This window comes from Diplotaxodon limnothrissa, linkage group LG5 (genome assembly GCF_057381915.1).
Source record: "Diplotaxodon limnothrissa isolate DT_005_m linkage group LG5, D_limnothrissa_male_GT1.1, whole genome shotgun sequence".
Taxonomy (NCBI): domain Eukaryota; kingdom Metazoa; phylum Chordata; class Actinopteri; order Cichliformes; family Cichlidae; genus Diplotaxodon; species Diplotaxodon limnothrissa.
Window position 1 is genome coordinate 16,689,546 of NC_140600.1, and position 24,599 is coordinate 16,714,144.

The 24,599-nt window shown below is 40.2% G+C and overlaps 1 protein-coding gene across 2 annotated transcripts; it reads left to right on the forward strand.

Annotated features, from left to right (window-relative positions):
- The first annotated feature begins 723 nt into the window (after window positions 1-723).
- On the forward strand, window positions 724-24,599 carry srpk1b (SRSF protein kinase 1b). 2 transcript variants are annotated; one of them, XM_085353964.1, is made up of 16 exons: window positions 724-775; window positions 1,411-1,465; window positions 13,316-13,443; window positions 14,554-14,662; window positions 17,267-17,354; window positions 17,446-17,533; window positions 18,200-18,306; window positions 18,474-18,639; window positions 19,182-19,207; window positions 19,311-19,533; window positions 19,672-20,079; window positions 20,722-20,816; window positions 20,959-21,066; window positions 21,760-21,829; window positions 21,995-22,087; window positions 23,204-24,599. In XM_085353964.1, the coding sequence occupies exons 1-16, from the start codon at window positions 763-765 to the stop codon at window positions 23,386-23,388; spliced, it is 1,962 nt and encodes a 653-aa protein (XP_085210090.1). In that variant the 5' UTR covers window positions 724-762; the 3' UTR covers window positions 23,389-24,599. The 2 variants fall into 2 exon arrangements, with proteins under 2 accessions (XP_085210090.1, XP_085210091.1); XM_085353965.1 differs by lacking the exons at window positions 724-775; window positions 1,411-1,465 and adding an exon at window positions 4,350-4,420.

Genomic DNA, 24,599 nt, shown 5'->3' on the forward strand with positions numbered 1-24,599 from the left:
CATTCCCACCATATCCACAGTGCAAAAGCCAGGATTTAAAAATTTGCCTGGCCTACAAAATCAGTCAAATTGTGGGACAAGGGATAAAAATGCAGTGCATTCATTCCCACATAAAAAGGACACCTGGTCACCCAAGCTGTGACACTTGTGAAGCATCAGAGTTAAATACCAAGTATAAGTCAGTTGAATGTTTTCCCAGTATTAAAGAAGCAAATAAATAATAATTATTAGTAAAAGGAGTACAAGACTTCAGTTTGTTACCCAGCTTGGCATTTTAGATAATTAAAAGTAAATGATGTTTTTTCACGCAAACAGAGTGCTGACTCAGTGCTCCTCTCAGGTTGATAGCTGCTTTGATGCTTCTCTCTGATGCTCTCAGCACTTTGTAGGCTCTCCCTGATTTATAAAAAGCCCAAACTTTAAGATGAAGGGGAAAAGTAATGATTAAAATCCAAAATACTCACGAGTATTTCCTCAGGGAAGCTTTTCTTCTTCATGGAAGAAGTGCGACTTTTCAGTGCAAAAATAAACAACAATAAACAGTAAAGCTAACAATCAAACTTAGCAAGGAATTCCAAAATGAAGTGCTGAGCGCTAAATTTATTTGACAAAAGATACTTAATACGATCGAAGGCGGTATCTACGGACACTGCCCCCAGGAACAAACGCATATCCGCTCTGTTTGGTCATTTTGGCGGACTTTAGAGTTTTCACTTTTCCAACAGTCCTCGAACGCAGCATATGCCCTGACTGGTTTTCAGCATGGAAAGAAAAGGTAACGTAGCTAACTGAAGCAAAATGCTTTTTATACGGATTCTTGTAGGAGATACGCTTTTCTTTTCGACATTTATCAGGCCAGTTGTCTGCTGAAACGATAGTAACAACTAATGTTATAACAAGAAACGTTAAGAACTGACAGAAAGTATAAGTGGACCATGCGCTCTGCTCTCTCTGTGTATGTGTTAACAGTATGCTAGCTATAGCCGTCATAGTAGATTAGATGGTGGACAAAGTATGCGGAAAGTGTCGATCCGAATTAGAGTATAAATGATACACACAGTCCCAAAAACTTTAAATAAAATTTACCAGGGGTCCACATGATAATGGAGAAAGGGGAAATATCACATTCACTGTGAAAAGCACCAAGTTGGCTATTAGCAGCTAACTTAAAATGCCTCTTTTATGTGAGGCAACACACCCCTGAGGCCGGTTTTCTGTCTATTTACGTACGCGGAGTAACCTGCTAGCCTCATTTGTTGCTAATATAAGTTTGAACTACGAGTTACACCAGCACTCCCTGGAATAAAAAGTCACGAAAACGGCTTTTGACATGGTGTCGTGTTATAAAGATACAGCTGCTATATTTGGAGCTGTGCTTTATGTTGTACCACTTTCCTCTCTGCTCTTTAGTACTAGCGATGCAAGCAAGGAAGAAGAGGACAAAGCCCCGGAAACCTGGCAAAAAGTAAGTGAAGATGGACCTTTCTCTTGTTTTTACACCACAAGTTAATTTATATTATTATAAAGACACAAAGCAGATGGTTCAGTCCTGAACACTGCTCGGCTGCTTTCTATCATTTGGCTCTTATTCGATCATTTGCAACGCAGACTGATAGTTGCAGCATCACATTGTAACGCTTTATAATTGAAGATAATTTTAAGTTAGTTCATAATTATAGAGAAAGGGCTTTGATATTTGAGGGTTTTTGAGTCAATTTTAAACATATTGATGCTTCAGTGACAGTTTTATAAACTGGCAGATCTGGCAGATTTTTTCATACAGTGGATACATGGCTGGATTCCTGATGCAACCACAGATGCATTTGTGTGTTTACACCTTCTATTTTCATTTTGAGACAGCTGTGCAAGACAATGCATCACATGTTGAAACGGAGACCTTTGGTTATTTATTTATTTAATTTTTTAAAATCCATACATGTGTTCATTATTTTGAATTGGTTGCCAGCAACACGTTGAAAAATTTACATTGTTATGCTGGAATAACCTTTCCTGAAATTGTCATGAAGATGGTAGCAAAAAGCTTGCATTCAGCATTAATGGTGCCTTCACATATGTACATGTTACTTCTGCACGTGTATACATAGTAAGGCTTTGATTATAATGGATTATGGACAGTTAGAGTACCGTTGGTCGAGTAGTCATTTCTGTTATAGTTCGTTGAAGTCCGCTGCTGGGACGCACGTGTAGTTGGTGCATTGCAATGTAAATTTTCCATAGTCGAGTCTCCACAGTCACAAAAAACAGGCAGGCACGAACCCTTGTCCTCACTGTCTGATGACAGAATCACTTGGAGGACCCTAGTGGACTCATTATCCAGTAGGGCTGCCACGATTAGTCGACTAGTCACGATTACGTCGACTATCAAAATCGTCGACGACTAATTTAATAGTCGACGCGTCGTTTGAAGCTTTGTAAGATCCCAAAAGACGCAGGAATTAGTAGGATTTAAGAGTGTAATAACGGACTGAAACAGAAGATGGCAGCACTGCATGTACAAGGATGCCAGCTGCCGTTAAACCCCGAAGAAGAAGAAGAAGCTCTGTCCCAGAATTCATAGCGCGGCCCAGCTCAGTTTCCAACAATGGCGGCAGCTAGTTAGTTTTAATGTTACTCTTATTATTCTTTCTGGGTCACAAAATAAACGTTTAACATATTTTCAGGCGAGAATGTAGCTGTGTAAACCTCAAATATCGGCTCAGTTTATCAGGACACCACATATTTTCAAAAGCGCTCCGACGTTTTCGGAGACGTCTGTTACCCACTAGCTCGATAGCTAGCCGGGGGCAAGGCTCACTAGAGCCGTGAGAACACCGGACTCCCGGCAGATCGTTTTCAAACCCACTGCCGTCTTTCGCTACTCAGGTTAAATATATATAAGTCACTTAGATAACTTAAAATGTTATTGTTTGGCTTTTTTTAGTATTTTATTTGTTCCTGAGTAAATCGGTTTGGCTGAGATTAAAGTTATAGTTCTTACACAGCTGAATAAACGTCAAGCAGACAGCTGATTATCAGAAGTGTGAGATGCTGTAAAATTTACTCCGGTGTCCCGTTATATTTTAGATAGCAGGGAGTTGATTAAACTTCACCGAAACAATCTGCAGATTTCATTAAAATTTAATAAACTATCATCTTGTCTTTATTTTTAGTTAGCACAGACCTTAAACACTTAAAGCTTTAAGCTAATGATAGTTATATAAGAGCAGATGCTGCTGGTGCAATAAGCTGGACGTTTTACGTCCAATGGATGATGATCTGATTAGTCGACTAATCGCAAAAATAATCGGTGACTAGTCGACTATCAAAATAATCGTTTGTGGCAGCCCTATTATCCAGCTTAATGTCCCCACACCATCACAGGTGCTTTTTTGAAATCTGTGCAGATCACAGGTTGAATGGTCCCTTTGTTCTTTAATCTGGAGGATGCATGGTTTCCACAGTCATTAAAATTTGCTACAACCCTTGAAAACTTTTTGCACATGAAACAATGATGCACTGCATGTATATTCAGCATAGACAGTGTAAAAGATGGAAGTAGCATCCGGTTGAAGAAAAATGAAGTCAGTGTGGAAAAGCCTTCAACCGACATTCTAGCAAAGAGTGATAGCAGAGGGAAGATGTTCCTCTGCCAGGAGATCTAGAAACACTTTCCCGACACTCAGTTGCCCATTTCACGTCCTACTGAATAAAACATTAGGTCAGTTTTGTAAATTTGGGTTATTCTAAATGCCAAAAAAGGAGGCTAACAACTTGGTTAATGATTGACAAGTGCTTAACCAATGAGCTTTTGGTTTCACCATCAGATCCACCACTCACTCGTTTCAAAGCACAGAGACAGTGAAAGCGTTCGTCTTGAAGCTTCTACACGGGACTTCAGAAACCAGTGTGTCATCATGGTGGCTACGTCCATCTTTTATACAGTGTAAGGTGTTCAGAAGAAAGTGCTTACTTGCTCACTTACCAACACACAAGTAGAAACCATTCAAGGATGGATCAAATCTTCTTTTTCCACTTTTTTCCTCTTACTCTGTCTCCCTTTTGCACTATTTGGCTCTTTTTGTCTCATCTCTCTCTCTCACTCTCTCTCTCTCACCCTTACTCCCATCGTGGTCCTTCCCTCCCGCTCTCTTGTGTCAGTCGCTCTGTTGGGGCTGCTGTGCTGAAAGGACACAGCAGCTAGTGTACAGTTAAAGAGCCAGCGGAGAGCACATGGACCTGGTCTCAGGTCACAAAAGTCTTAATCTAGCTTTAAAAAGACCTTTGCCAGCGCTTATTTTAGTTCATCATAGACTTGTGTAACAAAGCTTTAGGCTAGTGTCTTCTTAGTCATGTGGCTTCTGGACTGGATTTTCTCCATCAATTCAGCTGTAGTGAAGCTTGCCAGCGGTCTAACATGCAAGTGAGTAGCACTGCAGTTCTCTTGTGGGAAGCGAGTCAGACTTGGAGCATGCATGTTCTGGTTCTTTAATCTGCCACGATGGGAGTCAGAGTAGTGTTTTAGTGTGTGTGTATGAGTTTGTGTTGCTAGTTTAGACAGAGCTTGGCTGACATACTGATGTTCTGATCCCATTTTTTCCCCTTTATTTTTGTTTTAAATTAGGGAGCACGTTCAGGCTTTTGCCTTACTAAGCACCTCACTGCCTGTTCATGTGTTTCACTTAGTCCTTTTACAAGTGACTGAGAACAGGATTGGAAGATTTATGCTTGTCACACAGGACCTTATTTCTGCTTCCCTTAAAATTTTATTTCTTGTTTCAGTTGCAGACTTGTTTTCTTGTTTGTTTGCATCACGTTAGACAGGAAACATTTTTTTTTCCCTGCAAATTTCTGTGCCTCAGATTTTAATTTTAGGACTGCGGTCCTCTCAGGCGACTGAACACGAATAGCCATTATTATATTTTCCAGCACCATTGCTCTCTGTTATATTTTGCTTTCATTGCTCTCTTTTCTCTTCCAGCCATTGCTGCAGTTCATTACATAACACATCAAATCTTTCATCATCTGCAGCTGACTACAGCTCTGTGTTGCTCTGTTTCTCTCTCTCTTGCTTTCTTTTTGTCCTCATGCTGTAGGTTAACCACTGTTCTTTCTTCCGTCTTGTCAGAAGCAGAATAAATACACATAAACACGAGTATTTTTTGGGGGGTGTTTGTGTGTGTGTGTGTGTGTGTGTGTGTTGGGTGTCATGGGGAGGCGGGTCACATCAGGCCTCAAAAATGTCGGGGTTTCAGCTGTTTTTATGGAGGGATTTGTTTTTGTGAACCATGGAAATCTGCAGTGGTTTAAGTAGTGGTGTGCTGGCCTCTCCCTCCCTCTGTGTCTTTCTCAGGCTGCTTGGAAACCTGGTTTGTACAAAAAAACTCTGCGTGTAACATAAAACACTGTCTCTATTAAGACAAATTTCTGTAAAGTTAACCCACATAGCTCTGAATATCGGAAAGAACATATTATATAAAGTTGGTGCTTACACAGCAGGTAGATGTAAATCATTTCTGTGAGGAAGATTTGAAGACGTTAACAAGCATCCTTTGCTTCACTCGTATGCCTTCAGTAGGTGTTCGAGTGCTTAAGGCAAAATGCTGCACCACACACATTTAGACTTTGTTTGCACTGCACCCTGAGGCCTTCGGCACAGATACCTATTGCTGCTGTTTCATTTTGCTGCCGAGGCATTTTGCATTGATTTCATTTCGAAGGAGCAAGTAGGGAAGCTAAACTTCTTGGCCATACTCCATCCTCACAAGCTCCACTGCTTCTGTGTGCCCTTGTTTGTTTTGCTCTAACGATCTGATAGGGCTGGATGGGTGGAAAAAGTTTGGCTAGGAGAAAGCAGGAGATGCTAACACATTCTGTCAGATCAGATGTGTGCTCAGAAGTGACGGGCATGTAAAGTGATTGCAGTTTTTTATAGATTTTGTCTCTCTGACGGACAATAACGGAATAACACATTTACAGACTATTTATTGGGTCTTTGTGTACAAAAGAGTTAAACAGTCAGCTCAGGGTGACCAGTTTTGTTGAAGCTGTGGCTGTTCAAATTTTGGCATGTGGTTATGTTTGCTTTAATCCCTAAAAACAGGAGTGTAGATAAGAGTTTTGGTTCCAGAGGCTTTCTAGACCAAGTAGTTTAGACCTAATATATTTAAGCAGGCTTTGGCATGAACACGAAAGGTCTGCAGGGAGAACAACACAGGGAATGCACTGGCTGCAGCGTGATCTCAAGATAATCAGTTATTTCATGACCACAGTTTAGCTTTTTATTATTTATTTATTTTTTAGATATCAGCTATCCTGACAATTGCTTACCCCACCAAAAGGATTAACCATTGTGGCCTAGAGGGTTAAGTTATTAGATGGCAGTCAGTGGGTTCCTGAATTGGTTGTTGTTGTTGGATAAAAACACTATCTGATTATTTTTCAATGTATAATAAAAACTGGCAGCAGTCACTGAAACACAGAAAACTGTTTTGAACTTCAAAGTGACTGCGCAAAGTTTATAGAGCTCTTTTTTTCACAGCTTCTCATTGTAATTGACCAGGTTGCATTCAAGTGTGTGCACACGATAACAAATCTGAAACTGCAGCAGAGAAATGAGATTCAGTTATCACACATTTCTCTATTGACACATATGCTTTTACTTCTACTAGATTTTCATGTGTGTTCTGGGGACGAGTACAAACCAAGTAACTCTCATATATAGAACGAAGGTGGATTTGCTGCATTGTCCAGATTTTGTATTATTCTGTAGTTGTATCTAATTTACTGTCTCAGATATCTTCAACAACACAAACATGGTACTCATAACTGTCTGCTTTTGTAGAGATAACTTTTATTTTGTACTTTTGTATAATTTTATCTTGCTAATTTAGATAATTGGCTGTAAAGCAACATTACTGAATTGTTTCGTTGACTCATAGTTTGTAACTACGATTGCAATGCACTGGAGACCTGTTAAATACTGTTGGGTTCTGAGGTATCCCAGAGCCCATACAGTGTACGTTATCTTTATTTTAAAAGGTTTTCTTTAGTAACTTCAGTACGTGTTACACGTTGTACAACATGTTGATCATTTATCCCTATGTGTATGTTAGAAGTTGGAAAGAAGTTGCTAAATCATTCATGTCCCTCAGGTTGCTTGTTGGTATTCATTTTCACTGTGAGCAAGTATATGTGTGGAGGGAGAAGAAGGTTCAGCAATCTCATTGTGCGCTGTTGGAAAATGTTAAATGGCCAATCACAAAAAAATGGCCCCAAGTCATGCAAAGCTATTCCAATACAGCTCCAGAAACTTGTGAAGTGCAGTAGCATTTCAAGTTGCGGATACCTAGCTGATTCCTTCCCCATTACATGAATCGTCCAACAGTTTGAAAGTCTGCCTTTCTATGAGTAAGGTCTGATGATTGCACAATAAACTGCAGCATTGATGTTTCCGTGCAAATATGAGTAAGTGAAGCATTGTTGAATAACAGGCAAGCGCGATGGTGATCGACAGACAGAGAGGGGGAATAGAGAACAGTGTTGTTTTGGTCAGATTGGTTTGTGTATGTGTGTGTGGGGGGGGTTGATGTCGTCCCTCACCTGCAATGCAGTGCTGGGCTGTATCATCCAATCATGTCCCAGCTGTCGGCGAAAGAGGGCTGGGCCAGAGGCTGACGACAGCCAAGGAGAGTTCTCGGTCAGACGGAGAGAAAGAGAGACGTGAATGTGTGAGAGAAAAAAGTGAGCGAGAGAGTCGGGGAGTGTGCAGTGGTACCCTGCGCTCCAGGACTCAGCCTCAGTGCTCAGCCTGCAGTTGAGCCTCTACATTTCTCCTCTCTTCGCTCGTATTCCCCATCACTGCTCTGATCCATCCTCTCTCCTCTTCTCTGCTCTCTTCTGTTATAATCACTGCTTTTCAGTTGTCAGCACTGATCGCTTTCTCCTCCTTCTCCTCCACTTGTACTTTTTTTAAACTCTCTCCATCCCTTTTCTGAACCTCTAATACCTCTTTCTTTTCCTCCTGTTGGATGGAGTAAGAGGCTTTTTCAACACCTACACCCTCTCTTCTCTGGGCCTCCTCCCTGCATCATCCCATGGGTATCCGTGCATCTTGCAGGTAAGAGTAGGATGAGTGTGTATGCGTTTGTTGACAGCTCCAGACGAGATATGACTCACGTCCAGGTGTTTCCAGTGCTGCAGAAGTCCTTGATGTATCCAGGTTTTTGTCGTGTGATCTGAGGTCATTGAACTGTCTCGGTCCAAGTGTCGTCGTACCGCAGTTAAAGGGGGGGGGACCAAACAAACTTAGATACGTGATCTGGAAAAGCATGATTGCCTGCTGTGTTTTGGCTTCAAATGTGTGAATGCTCTTGATCGGTTGGAGGTCGTGCTACATTTTTTCTTCTTCTCCTGGTTTACATGCAGGCATTGGTTTCTAACCTCCACATTTCTTTCCCCCTTTCTGTCCTAATGCTGTCAGCTATTTTTAGTTGTCTTTGGATTCAATGTCCAAAAAAACTTTGTGGCTGATTTAAAAACTGTCAGCATAAATATGTTGATGTAGTTCTCTTTATTGACATGTCATGGATCTACATATAAAAATCCCTTCATTGTGTTTAAACATTACAAAAGAAGCTTAGAAACTTGGAATCGGTTCTTTCTTTTCTTTTTTCTGTTTTTGTTCATTGTCGTTGTCACTTTAGCACTTTCCTCCATAAAGATGACATTTATTGACATCCCCTGTACCCTTATTCACTAGCTTTGACATGTCCAAATATAAAGATGTTGTTTCAGGACTATTAGAATAATATCCAGGTTTTTCCATGAGTAGCTGCATAGGCAGAGACCACCCTCACCTATTTTTGATACAAATCTGTTTTGCTTTTCATCATTTGTATATTAGGAATGAAAGGAGTTAGGCCTTTTGAATGGTTTCGCTCAATGACTGTGCTCTGTTTGCTCTGAGTAAGCAAGCAAATTTAGTTTTGTTTTGCCTTCATCAGACTGTTTGTGTTCATATTTCTTGCAGTAATGTGCACAAAGTCTGGAGGCAGGAACGCTTCTGTTAGTCATAATAGAAATTCACCTTGTAGGAGTTGTCAGCTCTAAAAGTAGTGCGGTTTTGGTGTTTATTCACTTGAATACTGCAATCAAATCTAAGGGGACCCAAAAATTTTCAGGGGTGCATACAGTCCAATCAGAGGGCAGGAAAAAATGCGCGTATGCCCATTTCAGTGACACCTTTTCAGGAGGAATTCTCACCGCAGGCGGGTGAATGTGTAATGCAGACGCAGAACGAGTAATGATACAAAACCTTTTTGTCTTATTCTTTTTTCCTTTGAGGATACCTCCCACACACAGCAGCTAGACTGATATCAGCAGGCCTGTAGTGTTATTGTGATATTTAAAATATCACAGATCTGTTGTACTGTGTTGGCAGATATGCAAATAGAAAGTGCACTGGGTACATGTTTCACTGGCTGCATTTGTATCTTCTCCTCTCTTATACACCTGCATCATAAAGGCAGAAGTGGTCAGGTTCCAAGCAGAAAGCCTATTTTAATTTCACCTACTTGAACTCTAAGCTACTTTTTGTCACTGTAGAAAAGGACTTTGGTTAATTAGTTAATCTCTGCAGTTCTGACTTAAGCTCAACATTATAATTGCCTTCCTCCCCTAAGGAGCAGTAATAAACAGCTGAGTTGAACAAACAACTAAACGTGACACAGCTTTGCGGGCACATTTTGTTAAGATGCATCCACAGTGGTCATCCTGCTCTGACCTAAGCCAATGAACTGATTAGCTATGCACACTAATCCTAATTACTTTAAAATTGATCGCAACTGGAACACGATAAAGTACCGACCGAAGCAAATTTAGCATCTCCACACATTTTCTTTTTCAGAGGGTGCACAGTAATGTCAGCTGCTTATTACCCTGTCACTTCCTTTAATTAGCTGCAAATCTATGTGAACAACATGCTGTTATGCTTTAGCTCCAACATTGTACATTAGCTGGATAAATGAATCTGCTTAGACCTGAGATCATAAGAGATTTTATATGTGAGATTGGAACATCTATTCAAGGCTGGAAGTATTATAAAGAAAGAATCTGTCAGCTGTGAGGAAAAGCATCTGCCTGCACTGCATACAGAAAACATTTCTTGCTGGAAGCAGTGAGCTTTTATCTTACTTACCTCCACAGTGTACCGTCACCGGGGGGAAATAGGGTAGCCCATTATAAGCACTTTGGTTTTATTGATGCTCTTATTTCTGGAGGAATGGTTACTTAGATTTAGCTGATTATTTAATTTATTCTGATTTTAGATTTTGTTGAAAGCTTGACTTTATATAACCATTTACATAGTCAGTAGTCAAACATTGTGCCGCTCTTGGAAAAGCAAGAGAATTGTTTTTGTTTTCAGCAGCTGAAGCTTAAAGAAACTGACATGCTGTTAAATCATTCTTCAGGGGCCTTTGTTTAACATGTTTGACTTCAAACATGTTTGTTTGACAAAATAAACACTGTGTCTCTTTCACTTTGAATTTTCCAGTATGAGCACCTGTAGACTTCATTTTTAATATGCAGTTAGTCATTTTTAGATAACCACTGTACATCTTGCTCAGTTAACCATCGTGAGCCTAAATCATATATTTAACTACATGGTATTTCTCTTTGGTGATATTATATATTAGTGCAGTACATCACTACATTGTTTTTGGTGATGCTCTACAACCTGACACTATGGATTCAAATTGTAGGTAATTACGTCAAAAGTATTGAAGTAGATTATTATTATAATTCATATTTAAATAAAGATAAAATCGCATTAGAAATGGTGACATTATGAAGACCCATAATGGTTGTTACCTTATTGGCCTGCAGTTTCTTGTTGCACACTTTGGTATAAATACACACACGTAGCTCAAAGCTTAGAAAGTTCATGATCTTGTAAATCTTGCGAGAATCCAGTTGCCATGCAAAGTAAGATGCTTCAGTCTCTGTGTGGTGTTTTTCAGGAAACACAAGTCACGCACCTCTTCTCTTTTTCTGCTTTACATCCTGTGTGTAGCTAAAAAACAAAATAGATTCTGGAGCTTAAGAGCTTACATCAGTTTCTCTCATTGATGCTGGCACTTGCTTTCATGCTGTTATTATTTTTTTCAAATGCTACTCCAGAAATGTGCTACAGTGGAGTTGAGTAAATTATGTCTAATATTACTTGAAAGGAGAAGGATGACAAACTGAATTAAGGGAAGCCTGTGGAAGATTAGATATTAAAATGGAGCCAAATAATAATAATAATAAATATATTAAATAACTGAAAATAACAGTAATATAATAAAGTAAAGCACGGGAATAATTTAAAGCATGTTTTTTTGGGGGGGGAAATATGTTTTTGTGGAAAAATACATGTTTTGCTCTTTTAATGTAATTTTTTCTAATTGTTAAAAAGGCTTTGGACTCTCAGGAGGTAAAATAAGAAAGAATTTATAAGTTGAAAATGCCCCGCTTGGCAGCAGCTCTGCTAACCAGGCCACTTGGCTTCTCTGATCCAATTTTGTACTGCATTGTTCTTGTCCTGACCGACGTCTCTGTACACCTACAGTGTGATGAAAAAACTGCTCAAAAACAAAATACTACTGCATTTAGATTTTTTAAAAACATTTTCACTTTGCGTTATTGTTTTTTTTTGTTTTTTTTTGTTTTTTTAAATGTGTATAACCTAATATTTAAATGAAGTCACTTTGACCCAAATTCCTCGAACTCTCAGGAGTGAGTAAATATCTGTGATGCGCTTGTCAGACCTCCTAGGGCGGGGAGAAATGGTTTTGGCATGTAAACGTATGTATAAAGTCACCACTTTAGAAAAAAGTGCCCCATGTTACTTTTAAAAATACACAAGCCTATAAATAAATAAAGTATTTTCTTTGTAACTTGTAGATTTAATGATGATTTTGAATATCCATTTCCTTTTCCAACCATCTATTTCTTCTGTTTATCCAGTTCAGTGTTAAGAGGGTGCTGGAGACTACCCCGGCTATCATAGGCTAGAAGGTGGGGTACAGCCTGGAGAGGTCGCCAGTCTTTTAGAAGCCTAAGGCCTTCTTACCGTCAGTTTTTTTCCACCATTTTATTGATATTTCAGAGCAGAAGTTCAGAAGTTTACAGATTTTATTGGGGCGGATGTTGCAATAGTTTGAAAAGATGAGACTTTGTGGAAAAGCATTCGGCAATGTGCTAGCTTGTGGTTTTGAGTTTTTCTCTTCATATGTCAGCGCTGATGTTGCTATATTGTCTGAGTGGGGACATAAATAGAAGTGATTGCATGATCATCTTTGCGGCAGCCCATGAAGTGACCAATGCAAAGGGTATGCCTGCACCTTAATGCTGCGTTCCAGATACCTCGGAACTTGGATGTTGGATTTGGCGTGTACCAGGAAAAGCAAGGAAAAACAATTTTTTTTTAATTCCAACTGGGAACTCGAATTTTAACTTCCAACTTATTCCGGGATGCACCATGACACATAGAGGGAGTTCCCAAAGTAGAACCTGCACAGGCACGGGGAGAACATTCACTTGCCACACAGAATAGTTGGCGGATACAAACCCAGGACCACGATCTGCTAACCACTGCAGCATTGTGTTGCCGGCTACTGGAAATTAAGGAGCTTAACGTGACATCATTTCACTTTAACTTATTCTTTCTCAAAATACACGCTAACTGTGGTTACTTGTTATTCAGTTGATAACAAGTAACCAAGTAGAGTCAGATGATTACTACCGATGTATAGTTGTTCTCAGAGGTTTACATCCACTCACCTTGGATATGAATTTCATGCTAATTTTAATGATTTCCTTTAATTGATTGGAATGATTGTACAGCATACATCTTTAATGATTTTAAAAAACAAGAATTGGGTGCACAAGTCTGAATTTGTTTTGAATCTTCTCTGATCCAGACAGGGTCAAAAGTATCCTGGCTTACATATATACATCAATATTAATACATTGAAGCTCAGACCCTTTCCATAATGGCTGTCATCACAGAAACAATACACTTGTACTTTTTAGTGGATTGAGAATTTATCCTGATCCTTGATATTATTCATGAGTTTATTTTGGATAAAACCGTGCTGTAAACTCTTTGACATCCATCTTTGTGAGCCAGTCTGACATCATCTTTCACCAGCTTTTCAGCCGTCAATGTTTTTTCTTTCACACTTCCCTTTCTTCCTGTCATTTATGTTCCTGAATTTCACACTTTCCTGTCTGTTTTACCACCCCTGTCTCTCTGGTTCTCTTCTTCACCCAGACCAGAGCCTCATGGCCGTGGAGGCGGCTCTCAGCCAGGTCAGGCAGAGTCTCCGTTACCAGAGCAGGATGAAGAGATCTTGGGCTCTGATGACGATGAACAGGAGGACCCCAACGACTACTGCAGGGGTACGATCTCTCTTACTCTTTACAATGAAATGTGTGTTTGTGTGTGAGGGGTGTCATTTTTTTCTTTCTTTTCTTTTCTTTTTTTTTTAAATGCATGAAGGAACTCAACAAGCAGGCAAACTAAAGTGTCCCAAGAAAAAACTGGGTCTCAGCTAACACATCCTCAGAAATATCTTCAACACCTCTCTCAGACAGGCTGTCGTCTTCTCATGCTTCAAAGCCACCACTATACTGGAGCCAAAACAAAGTTCCAGTGTTGTCCAGTATAGATGTAAAGCTGGTGAACATGCCACCCAGGCTTTCTGTAACACTTAAAATGTTACATGTTTTAAACTCTGTAAACCTTTTTACTGATGATGATGATAATATATTATCAACACTTCACCTCAGGGAGGAGAAACAGGGGGACAAGGGAGGGCGGGAACAACTGAGTTGTAGGGGCTTTTCTACATGGTGCAATATTTGCAATATTTGTTTTTTGTTTTTTGTCTCTTTCTTATATTTGACTGTGCAATAATCACTGTGCAATATACTCACTCAAATGAGCAATCCTATTCATCCATATTGTATATTCTGTATCTATATATGTGTATATATGGTGTATTTATGCTTATATCCCTACTCTCATCCCCCTTAATGTATCTGTAACATGCAACTTCTTTCGGTGCTTTGCTACTGGAAACTGAATTTCCCGGAGGAACCCACCCGAGGGATTAATAAAGTTTCATCTAACCATCCCAGTCATATCATATCTGGATGCTCTCAGTCTTCATTCAACCTTCAACACCTGCAATTAGGACTTGCTTCTGTTATGCGTGTCTGTACCCACCAGTTTTGTGTCCTCACATCACTGACATTAACTGACCAAGAAGAAATGAACCAACTTGCTGGTCTTTGAATGCCCCCCCCCCCCCCCCCCCCCCCCCAAAAAAAAAAGAAAAAAAAAAAGCTCTTTGCATATTTGCATAGAAACAAACAGAAAACACCACCCCACTTTAGTTTAGTTTCACCCATTTCAGGCTAATTGCATGAACAGTAAAACCTTTAAGCGAAATCCTCCTGCAGGATATTCTGTATACATTGTTTGACAATGCATGTGCCTTTGGTCAGGTGGATATCACCATGTGAGGATTGGAGATCTGTTCAATGGGAGATACCATGTGATCCGTAAGCTTGGCTGGGGTCACTTCTCCACTGTGTGGCTGGCCTGGGATATCCAGTAAGTTTGCTTTCACAAAATATTATTAATTTTTCTGTGTTTAGAATTAATCACCTGACAACCTGATTTATTTATTAAAGAGATTTTACTTTTAGAGATCAATGCGCGTTTCTGTAATTCAGACACCAGTGTGGCTAACATTTGATCAGACTTATGTAAGTTGAGATGCTGAATTTCAGACAGAAATATTACCAGATAAATGGAAGGAAATATGCACTATAGCACTTCAGATTGAAGGTTGTATTTCGATTCGTTCAGAATTCCAGAAATGATGGCAAAAATCTGCCCAGGTTACCCGAATATTAGGGGTGCAACGATATTCGTATCGATATTGAACCGTTCGATACAGTGCTTCTTGGTTCGGTACGCATATGTATCGAACAATACAACATTTGTAATTTATTTTATCAATTTTCCTTCTGACCATGCTGTCTGTGTTGAGCGCTCAGTGAATCTGTGTTCGACTACTCCGCCTAGGCTGCACTGTCGAGCGCAGATCCACTGAGCGCTCAACACAGACAGCATAGTCAGAAGGAAGAGCGCAGGGCAAGCTAGCGAGACAGAAGTTAAGCTCTCCTTGCAACAGGCAAATTGAACGTCATTCAGATCTGGCGTTTGGAATTATTTTGGTTTTCATGTGACGTATGACCCTGAAGGTAAGCGAGTCATGGACTAAAGTAAAACAGTATGTTGGATGTGCCACGCACTGCTCAATTACATTGGTGTGAACTAGTGTGTTAGCGCAGTTAGCTCGTTAACGTGTTGGCCGTCTAGCCCCATGCACGGAGTGATCGGCGGTAGCTCGTTAACGGAGATTTGCCGTGTTGTGGCGTTAAGGTCATTTCAACGAGATTAACCTGAAAGCACTAGTGGGAACACAACGAATATGACTGCACATTTACGCCGACATCATCCTAGTGCAAAGACAAGTGGAAGCAGACAAAAAAAAAGCAAGCATGCTACTAACTTTAGCCGAGTCATTTAGACAGCTGTTAGCACATGATTCTCCTTATGCTGCTGAGAATATAGCCCAGAAGAAGCGGATAGTATAGATTTTATTTTGGAAAGAGCCATTTCTCTGTAATAAACTCTCTTTTCCAAAGATGAGTGATTCCTCAATCAGATACAGGGCTTGCAATATCGCTAGCCCGACGTCCCGGAGCTAGCGATTTTTTCAGTCGGGCTACCAAAATCTATCTCTTCCCTGCCCGTCGGGCTATTGTAGGAAAAATATATGTCAATGCTTTTGCATTCTTTCGGAAATGTAGCTGGGTAATTATGTCATTGGCATCGGTGAGCCACTGTCAATATGTGACATATTGAAGTCGCGTTTGAATTTGCGCTTGTTTTTTTGCTTTCACTTTGCAATCGTGCGAACTGTGTATAGAGAGCGACAGCACTGATCTGTGAGTGATGATAATTTGTGCACCAATTCCTCTGACATCGTCTTATTAATCGTTAGCTTACTATGCAAACATGACGCAGTAAGCTTAAACATGTGAGAGGTTCATCGCGCAGAGAATCGCTGAGCTTATGTGAGTGCGTGTGTAAAAGCATTTCAGTTCTGCTGAGCCAAATAAGACAGGTCAGGGTGAAGAAGTGACAGCCAAAGAAAAGCTTACCACAAAACGGAGAAGTTATGACAAATCAGACTATGAGGCAAAAAGAAAGTGCAGCTTTATGGTTTCATGGACAAAAGAATTTCTGTGGCTGCGATATGATGAGCTAAATAACCAGGGCTGCACATAAGTGGTCCGCAGGTGCGCATTCGCTGTCAAAATAAAAAACAGCACAAGGGTTAGGGTTAAATTTAAAAACTGTACTTTTGAGTTAAAATATATATTTATAATTTTAATAAATGACAAATTAAAAATGCATGAACATTTTTTTTGTATCGAAAAAATATCGAACCGTGACACCAAAGTATCGAACCGAACCGAACCGTGAATTTTGTGTATCGTTGCACCCCTACCGAATATATATTGGAAAAACATGGTACACGAATTGGGACTCATTTGCACTTACCCTGCTTCTGTCCAAGAAGCTATTTCACCAAAATCTTGCAAGAGAGTCAAAGGTTGCATTGATCCGGTTGATACCGCAGGGTCTGAGAGGTCAGCTGGTAAATATCTGTTACAATTACTATTGACAGCAGTAATAAATGCATTATGATTAGGTTGAAACATGATGCTCCTACATATCATATGTTGTTGGATATGGTCTGGGAGATCTCTTAAGGCTTCAGAAAGATTTATTCATCAGGAGTTGGAGACCTGTTTTTACAATATTTTAAACATCAAAGAGAGAATTTTAGAAATCTGTGTTTTAGATGGGGGCATGACATTTTATTTTATTTTATTTTAGTTTAATTGTTTATTTTCTTTTTAAAAACTTATTATTATTGTTTAAAAAAACGCGTTAGTGTCATACATCATTATATGAATGATGATGTACAAAATGTGTAAGAGTAATTTTACTAGTAGACAGAATAGGTATAAGATGGTGATAGAATTCTAGCACAGCCCCAGTCTTTTTAAGCAAATGCAGCATACACTGAACTGTATAATGTGTTTTACTCACTGATTTTGTCCATGTAATTTCCAGGGAAAAGCGCTTCGTGGCCATGAAGGTTGTAAAAAGTGCTGAACATTACACTGAGACTGCTCTGGATGAAATCAAGCTGCTGAAATCAGTAAGGCACAGCACTTTACTTCACACAGACTCATAATGTAGATATCCCACAGCTCACATCACCGATTGTATCTCTTTTTTTATTTCTCCAGGTGAGAAACACAGATCCCAGTGACCCTTACAGAGAGAAAGTAGTGCAGCTGCTAGATGACTTCAAAATTTCTGGCATGAATGGAACTCGTATCCTATATTTTTACTCTGTCACAAATGAAACATTATCCTTTAAGTGGTGCAAACTAACCAGTTTTCTGACTCTATCAGCTGATGCCTGATCATTCTGTTAAGGAAGGCATTAGTGGCTTGACAGCAGCTTAATTGCTAACTGCCCTTGTCCCTCCTGCTGTTGTTGTCTCAGTTTGATGGCATGGGCATAATGATTACATTCATTTCCAGGCCAATTAACTACAGTAGTGATGAACGTCCAAGGGTAAGACCACACCACCTCAGGCTGGATGTGAATTTAGCTCATCTGTGTTGTTGTGCTTCAGTGCAGACATGCTGACAAGATGCATTTAGACTGACAGTCATTGGAAAGTCAGGATATCGCAGTTTAATTACACTCCATATTTACATTTGTTGTTCAGACATTCATTTGAACTTTGTCTTTTCAGTGTGACAGTGTTTGATATAGTGAAGCTCATGCTATCTCCATCTGTCTTAGAGCTCTGTGCTGTATCCTGTCTAGACATCCTTTAAATTAGTAGTGAAGCAGTAGATGGAGATTGTGTTTGTGATGTGAAGAAAACATGGGATTGTGTGTGTGTGTGTGTGTTCGTGTGCACTAGTTGATATAGAAAAACTCTAATTTGCAAACACTATTTCAGTCCTTGACTTCCATTTCTCCAGATGTGTGTATGGTCTTTGAAGTACTTGGGTACCACCTGCTTAAGTGGATTATTAAGTCGAATTATCAAGGGCTGCCTTCGCCCTGTGTTAAAAGCATCATACGACAGGTACTGAACAGCAAAACACAGACAGGTTCTAGTGGGAGAAAAGTGTTTGTCTTTCAGTGAAGAAGATGGTTATATCAAAACTATCTGCCATCATGAATGATGCACTTTAATTGATATTATGGGAGACGTTCACCTTTAACCCTGAATCTGACTTTTCTGAACTACAGGTTCTGCAGGGTTTAGACTATCTCCACACCAAGTGTAAGATCATACACACAGACATCAAACCGGAGAACATTCTGCTCACTGTGAATGAGCCCTACATCAAGAAGATGGCTGCTGAAGCTACTCAGTGGCAGAAGACTGGCACCGCACCTCCCTCGGGTTCTGCAGGTCGCAACCTTTCTCATTCAGATCTTTGTGGTTTGATTGACTTGCTGCGTACAACTAGGAGATTTGCTGTTTAGGTTTGTCACCAGGTGCTGTGACTTGAGGTGTTTCAGATGTATTTATGTGGCGGTGAGCCATAATCTTCCAAATAATGCCATTAGAGAACTGTCACTGCAAGTAGTTTATTTTAAGATTGTGTGAAGAAGCACAAACAAGAAGTTCAGAATAAAATGTTTTTCCAACCCTATGATGTAATCCAGTGTATGCCATGTACGTATTCAGAGACTAGAGTGTTTGTGGATGTTTTTAATAAAAGTGGAGAGCTTAGCTGTGTGCTGCTATGAGTCACCGCTGGATTGGTTATGGAAATTACCAGCTTGCTTAGAGGAGTGTGACCCTCACTGAGCAGGGTGCCACTGCTTAGTACAGCACTGGTATGAATCAGCTCAGCCACTCGAACAGAATACTAATAATAGAGGGACTGAGGATGTGCCACATGTCATTCAGCAACATAAATGTCTATTTTTTTTTTCTCTTTCCTACAGTGAGTACAGCCCCAACTTCCAAACCAGTAAGTTTTCTTTTTGTTTTAAGCAGATCTTGTGCAGGACTTTGTACAAATTTACATTTGAATGAATTCAAAATGCAAACTATCCTTTTTCTCCCTCTCCCAGACGGCCAAAATGTCAAAGAACAAAAAGAAGAAGATGAAGAAGAAGCAAAAAAAGCAGGCCGAGATGCAGGAAAAGAGGATACATGAGATGGAGGGAGGAGCATTACCCGACACCCGAGAAGAGGAGGATGACGAGGAGACTACGGAGAACACTGAAGATACGTCCTCAGCCACTCTTTCTACGTCTGCCACGCAGCAGGACATCACTAACCATACTAACGCAGGTAAATGAGAGGATAGACCCTGGTCAGGGTCATGAAGGGCAGCCGATAAGTTTTAGTTTTATTTGCAGATTGAATTCATGTTTGATCGCACAAGATATATTTTTCTTTACAAAATAAATTATTCTCTTTTTGCTCCAGACTTGACTCCCGAAGAGCAGTCTGCTCATACGTCAGGGCTAAATGAACAGAGGGAGGTTACGGCCGATGACGAGAACAGAATGGAGGTCAACTGCAACGGCCACGCCGCCACACCGGAGAATGAGACCAGTCTAGAGGTTCGAGGGACCGAGCAATGTACAGAGGAACAGGAGGATCAACAGGATGCAAAGCAACCAGAAAGCAATAAAGAGACCGACAATGCATTTTGTGACAAAGAAGAGCGGCCATCCTGTAACGGAAACTCTGATACCGAGCAGCAATGTCCCCCTGCTTCACTCAGTCCAGACTCTGTCACTGTAGAGCTAAAAGAGGGAGACAAGATAGAGGAGCAGATGGACACTCTAAAGGAGACCAAAAGAGAAAATGAGGAAGAGAACAGCCAGGATGGTTAGTTTGGGGGGGGGGGGGTATTAATGTGTATTAATTAAGAAACTGATATCTAAAATACAGTGTTTACAGCAGCTGAGACCAGAGGAATCATGTCTTTTAGTTGTCAGATATGTATACGTCCATTTAGAATATTCTTCAAATTAGGGTGAAAGTTCACTTAATGATGAACTGATGAACTGGTGGTCAGACATCATTATCACATCTTTAAACACGATTTCTGACTTTAATGATGGGTTCAAATAAAGTGGCGACATCTTTTCTAAAAGGAGACGTCTGGACAGAGTACAACTTAACTGGTTGGCAGAGACATACCTCATGTTTATAAGGCGGTAATACTCTTGGATATGCAAAGCCTCTTGATCAATGCATTGCTCGTGAAATTGGTACAATATTTTGCATGGCTACTACCACACTGCAGTATTAAGGATGGTAACCCATAAGAAGACTGGGAGAATGATTTGGAGTACACCAAATCACTTTTACCAGTGTGGCGCAATGAATATGGGTTGTAAGGTTTGTTTTTGTTTTTCTGTAGTGCGCATTGCTAATGCCCTCCAATAATTAATTATCTTGACAATATCCTGCAAAGAATTGCTCTGCAGACACACCAGCTTCACTTTCTTCTCCTCTCTTTAACAGGAGCAACAGGAAGCATGTTAGTAAACCCCCTGGACCCTCTCAATGCTGACAAATTGCAGGTTAAGATTGCTGACCTCGGCAATGCCTGCTGGGTGGTGAGTATAATATTCAATAAAACTTTTTCTGTAAAAAACGTTTAAGCAGAACTTGAAACATTCACTGTGTCTTTTTACTGTAAATCTTCCAAGTTCATGTTTTTCATTTTGTGACCCAGTCTTCACTTTTCTGTTTTTATAGCACAAACATTTCACAGATGACATCCAGACAAGGCAGTACCGCTCTCTTGAGGTGTTGATAGGAGCCGGCTATAGCACACCAGCAGACATCTGGAGCACAGCCTGCATGGTAAAACAGACTCACACACAGTACACCTGTATGCAAATGAACTGATCCCACAAACCCCCACTGAAAAGCAAACTTAACATAACTTATGTTATGCAGAAGCTTTCAGTGTGACGAGGAACATATGTGTCAAAACCCCTGGTTGAAGGAAAAGAGAACATGGAAAAGAGGAATATAGAGACACCATGGACAACAAACCGGACAAAACACAAACTGTCCAAGAGAGCAGGCAACAGGTTTTGATATAAATTAATGGAGAGTGGAGAAGATCTTAGGTCATTGTGAGAAGTCTCCAAGCAACCTTAACCTGAAGCAGCAGATCTAAAAAGATGGTCTAAGATTCCCTAATTCAGCCCTAATTATAAACTTTATCAAAAAGAAAAAATTAGACTTAACCTTGCAAGAAAGAGGCATCTTATCTCCTGAATCCAAACTGAGAGGGCTGATAGCTGAAGACACTGCTTCCCATTCTACTTCTGAAAACTAGGAACTGAAAGAAATCCTCTCCTCAGAGATCAAAGTGCTGTATGGCAATATTGTCTCATTATTAGGTTTATGATGGAGCTTTGTCATTCAGGATTTTGTATTTTAGGAGAAGGATTTTAAATTGTAGTTTGGGTTTAGAAGGGAGCCAGTGGGAGAGTATGATCTCTCTTTTTTTTTTGTATTCGAGTTCTTATGTACTTCTTTCCTCAGGCCTTTGAGCTGGCTACTGGAGATTACCTGTTTGAACCCCACTCTGGAGAAGACTACTCCAGAGATGAAGGTTGGTGTGGTCCAAACATCCATATATCTAAGTTTAACTAGAGAGCAGTTCCAGCAAAGACGAGCTTCCTCCTACACCTCGTTTCGACATATTGTGACTTATGTCTTATACTGAAGAAACAATAGTGAAGTCCATCTGCTTTTGTGTTTTGCCGCCTCACTGTAGATCACATAGCGCTGGTCATCGAGCTGCTAGGCAAAGTCCCTCGGAAGCTGATCTTGGCAGGCAAATACTCAAAGGAGTTTTTCACCAAGAAAGGTAAACATGGCCGCCTGCTACCACCCCTGCAGCAGCTACATCCAGTTCAACCTTAATATACTCTCAGGTATTTGGTGCAGAATTTCTATTTTAGGCCCAACACCTGATGGCTCAAGGGAACAGCCATCTGCTCGGTTTGAACTAGCAAATTATAATCAGTGCAGCTATTTCAAGTTTATAGAGGTGGTGCGGTGGATTTATCCCCACAAAGTCTACAGAGAAAGTGCAGCATGAGCAGCAGTAAGAGATCCCACTGCGTGTTTACTCAAGAGATACTCAGGCTTGTTATAGAATCACTAAGAGTACAATACCAGGATAATTATAGTTATGAATATGAAATGGAGATAAATAGATTTGAAGCCTATGAATTCACTTCAGATGGTTCCTACATGCTCTGTGACATGTGATCCCACATAGTCATGTTCAGTTACATGGGTGGTGAATAGATTCAAGATTCATTTAAATGTCATTATTCAACACATGCTTGTATAATAAACTTTAAGATGTAGCCCGTTACATTAGAAATCAAATATTAAAAAAATGTATTTTAGTCTTTATGTTAATAAATGGAACATGATTTTTGTGGTGACGCGAGGAGGATCAGTTCAGTAGTCTCACAGCCTGAAGGAAGAAACTGCAGCAAAGTCGCAGTGGATATTTCTGCATTGCTATGGGCTCTGCAGACACTTCATGACATCAGGATCAGTGATGCTCTGTCGATTGGTGCTGGTGATGTTCTGGGTGGTTTTAATCACCCGCCTGCAGAGCCTTCTGCTGGTGGGTGTGCATAATTTATACTGGGTTGCGATTCCTTCAGACAAGATGTTGTCTGTTGCTCTTCTGTGCAAACAAGAGCTTTAGACGGGAATGTATCCTTGTTGAAGTTTGTTAAGTAGTATACTTTGTGAGCTGTCTTTATGCTGTGGTTGTGTGTGTGAGTGGTTTCCAGGTAACTGAACCTGTTCACCTGCTTCACTTTGCTCATGTAAACAGGGACGTGTTTGTCTAGTTGTTGGCTAAAATGTGGAGGTGTATTGTTGTGATTGACGACTGCGAAAAGTGATTGTTTGTGTCGATGAAGCAGCAGATTGAATTTTAAATGTGTTTTCCTCCCAGGTGATCTCCGGCACATCACCAAGTTGAAGCCTTGGGGTCTGTTTGATGTCCTGGTAGAAAAGTATGAGTGGTCCAAAGAGGAGGCCCACTCTTTCAGCAGCTTCCTGCTTCCCATGCTGGACCTGGTGCCTGAAAGAAGAGCCACCGCAGCCCAGTGCCTCTCCCACCCATGGCTCTCATCCTAGAGGATGCCTGCACACACAGCTGCATATTGTGAAAAGGATAAGATGGGTTTGAAGGGCTTAAGCTTGAAAACGTACAGTAAGCAAATACTTCCATTTCTGTGAGAGCCTGTGATTCCATCGTGCCTGTAGCCTGTTGTCACGGCTCTCACGGGTCTACTTACATTCATCGGGAAGCATTGAGACGATAGACAGACTGCTGCTGAATCTCTGTTCTGTTAGGGAAGGAGAATAAAACAGGCTCAAAGTACTCTCTCAGTATTTATGACTTTTTGTTACTGGCTGAATAGAACTTATTGATCTTATTTTCCCTTTTTTGCCAGCTCCAGATTTTTCTCTTCTGCTCATTATTCTCTGTATTTTAGACACAAGAGATCATCAGGTTTAAAAGGACATTTTTCTACAAACGCAGAAAGGTACAGGATGCTAACAGAGTTGTAACAGTCACCATCAGAGCCACTTTCGATTATCATATAGGTCACTTAGAAGTCAAATTTGTCTGTTTGCTCGTCATCATGTTAGGTGTACCAGCTTTTAAGCCTTTAAAGAGAGTGCAGAGAGCTCAAAAGTGATAACTACATATTGCTTACTGGAATGAAGAGCAGCTAGTAGCTTTCAAAGCACCGTTATCAGAGAACTTTTTACATTTGTATACAGGTGCAGGTCATACATCGGGAGTTCAGAATCACACTGATAGCCAAACTGTTGTGTCGGTTCCTTGTGTAAGTAAAGATTTTTAGCTTCAGCATTAGTTTATGTTGACTTAAGAGAAGTACTTGACACATTATAATGTGAAGAAAAAAAAATCAGAGCCCTTCTCTTTTTCATGCATGAGTTGGCCAAATGCTCTTTTACACCCGGGTTGCTTTTTTTTACCTGATAAGTTTAATTCCCACATTCACAGTCAAATCCAGCGATAGGTGGATTCACATCAAGTGTACAGTACAGTGTACCAAAGAGTCGGACTTTGATTTCTCCTTTTTTTTGAGCTTGAAGCTGGAACAGAGTGAGGGCACAGTCAGTTCTTTTACACGTTCTTTCTTTTTTTTTTATCTTTAAAGGTGTGTATTCAGGTGTATAAGAAGGTGCTGGATGTGAAAATCATAGATTGTACTTAAAGTTATTGTAATATTCCTTTCAGTCCTATCAGAAACATGTTGCTTGTTTTTCTATAAAGGCTCGACTGTCCATGTCTCATCATTTGATTTTTTTTT

Excerpts from the sequence above, each read along its gene's own strand:
- srpk1b (XM_085353965.1), top strand. The coding sequence starts at position 4,350 with ATGTGGCTTCTGGACTGGATTTTCTCCATCAATTCAGCTGTAGTGAAG. Across the intron at positions 4,421-13,315 it reads GCCAGCGGTCTAACATGCAA|ACCAGAGCCTCATGGCCGTG; the intron begins GTGAGTAGCACT and ends TTCTTCACCCAG. Across the intron at positions 20,817-20,958 it reads TCGGCAATGCCTGCTGGGTG|CACAAACATTTCACAGATGA; the intron begins GTGAGTATAATA and ends CTGTTTTTATAG.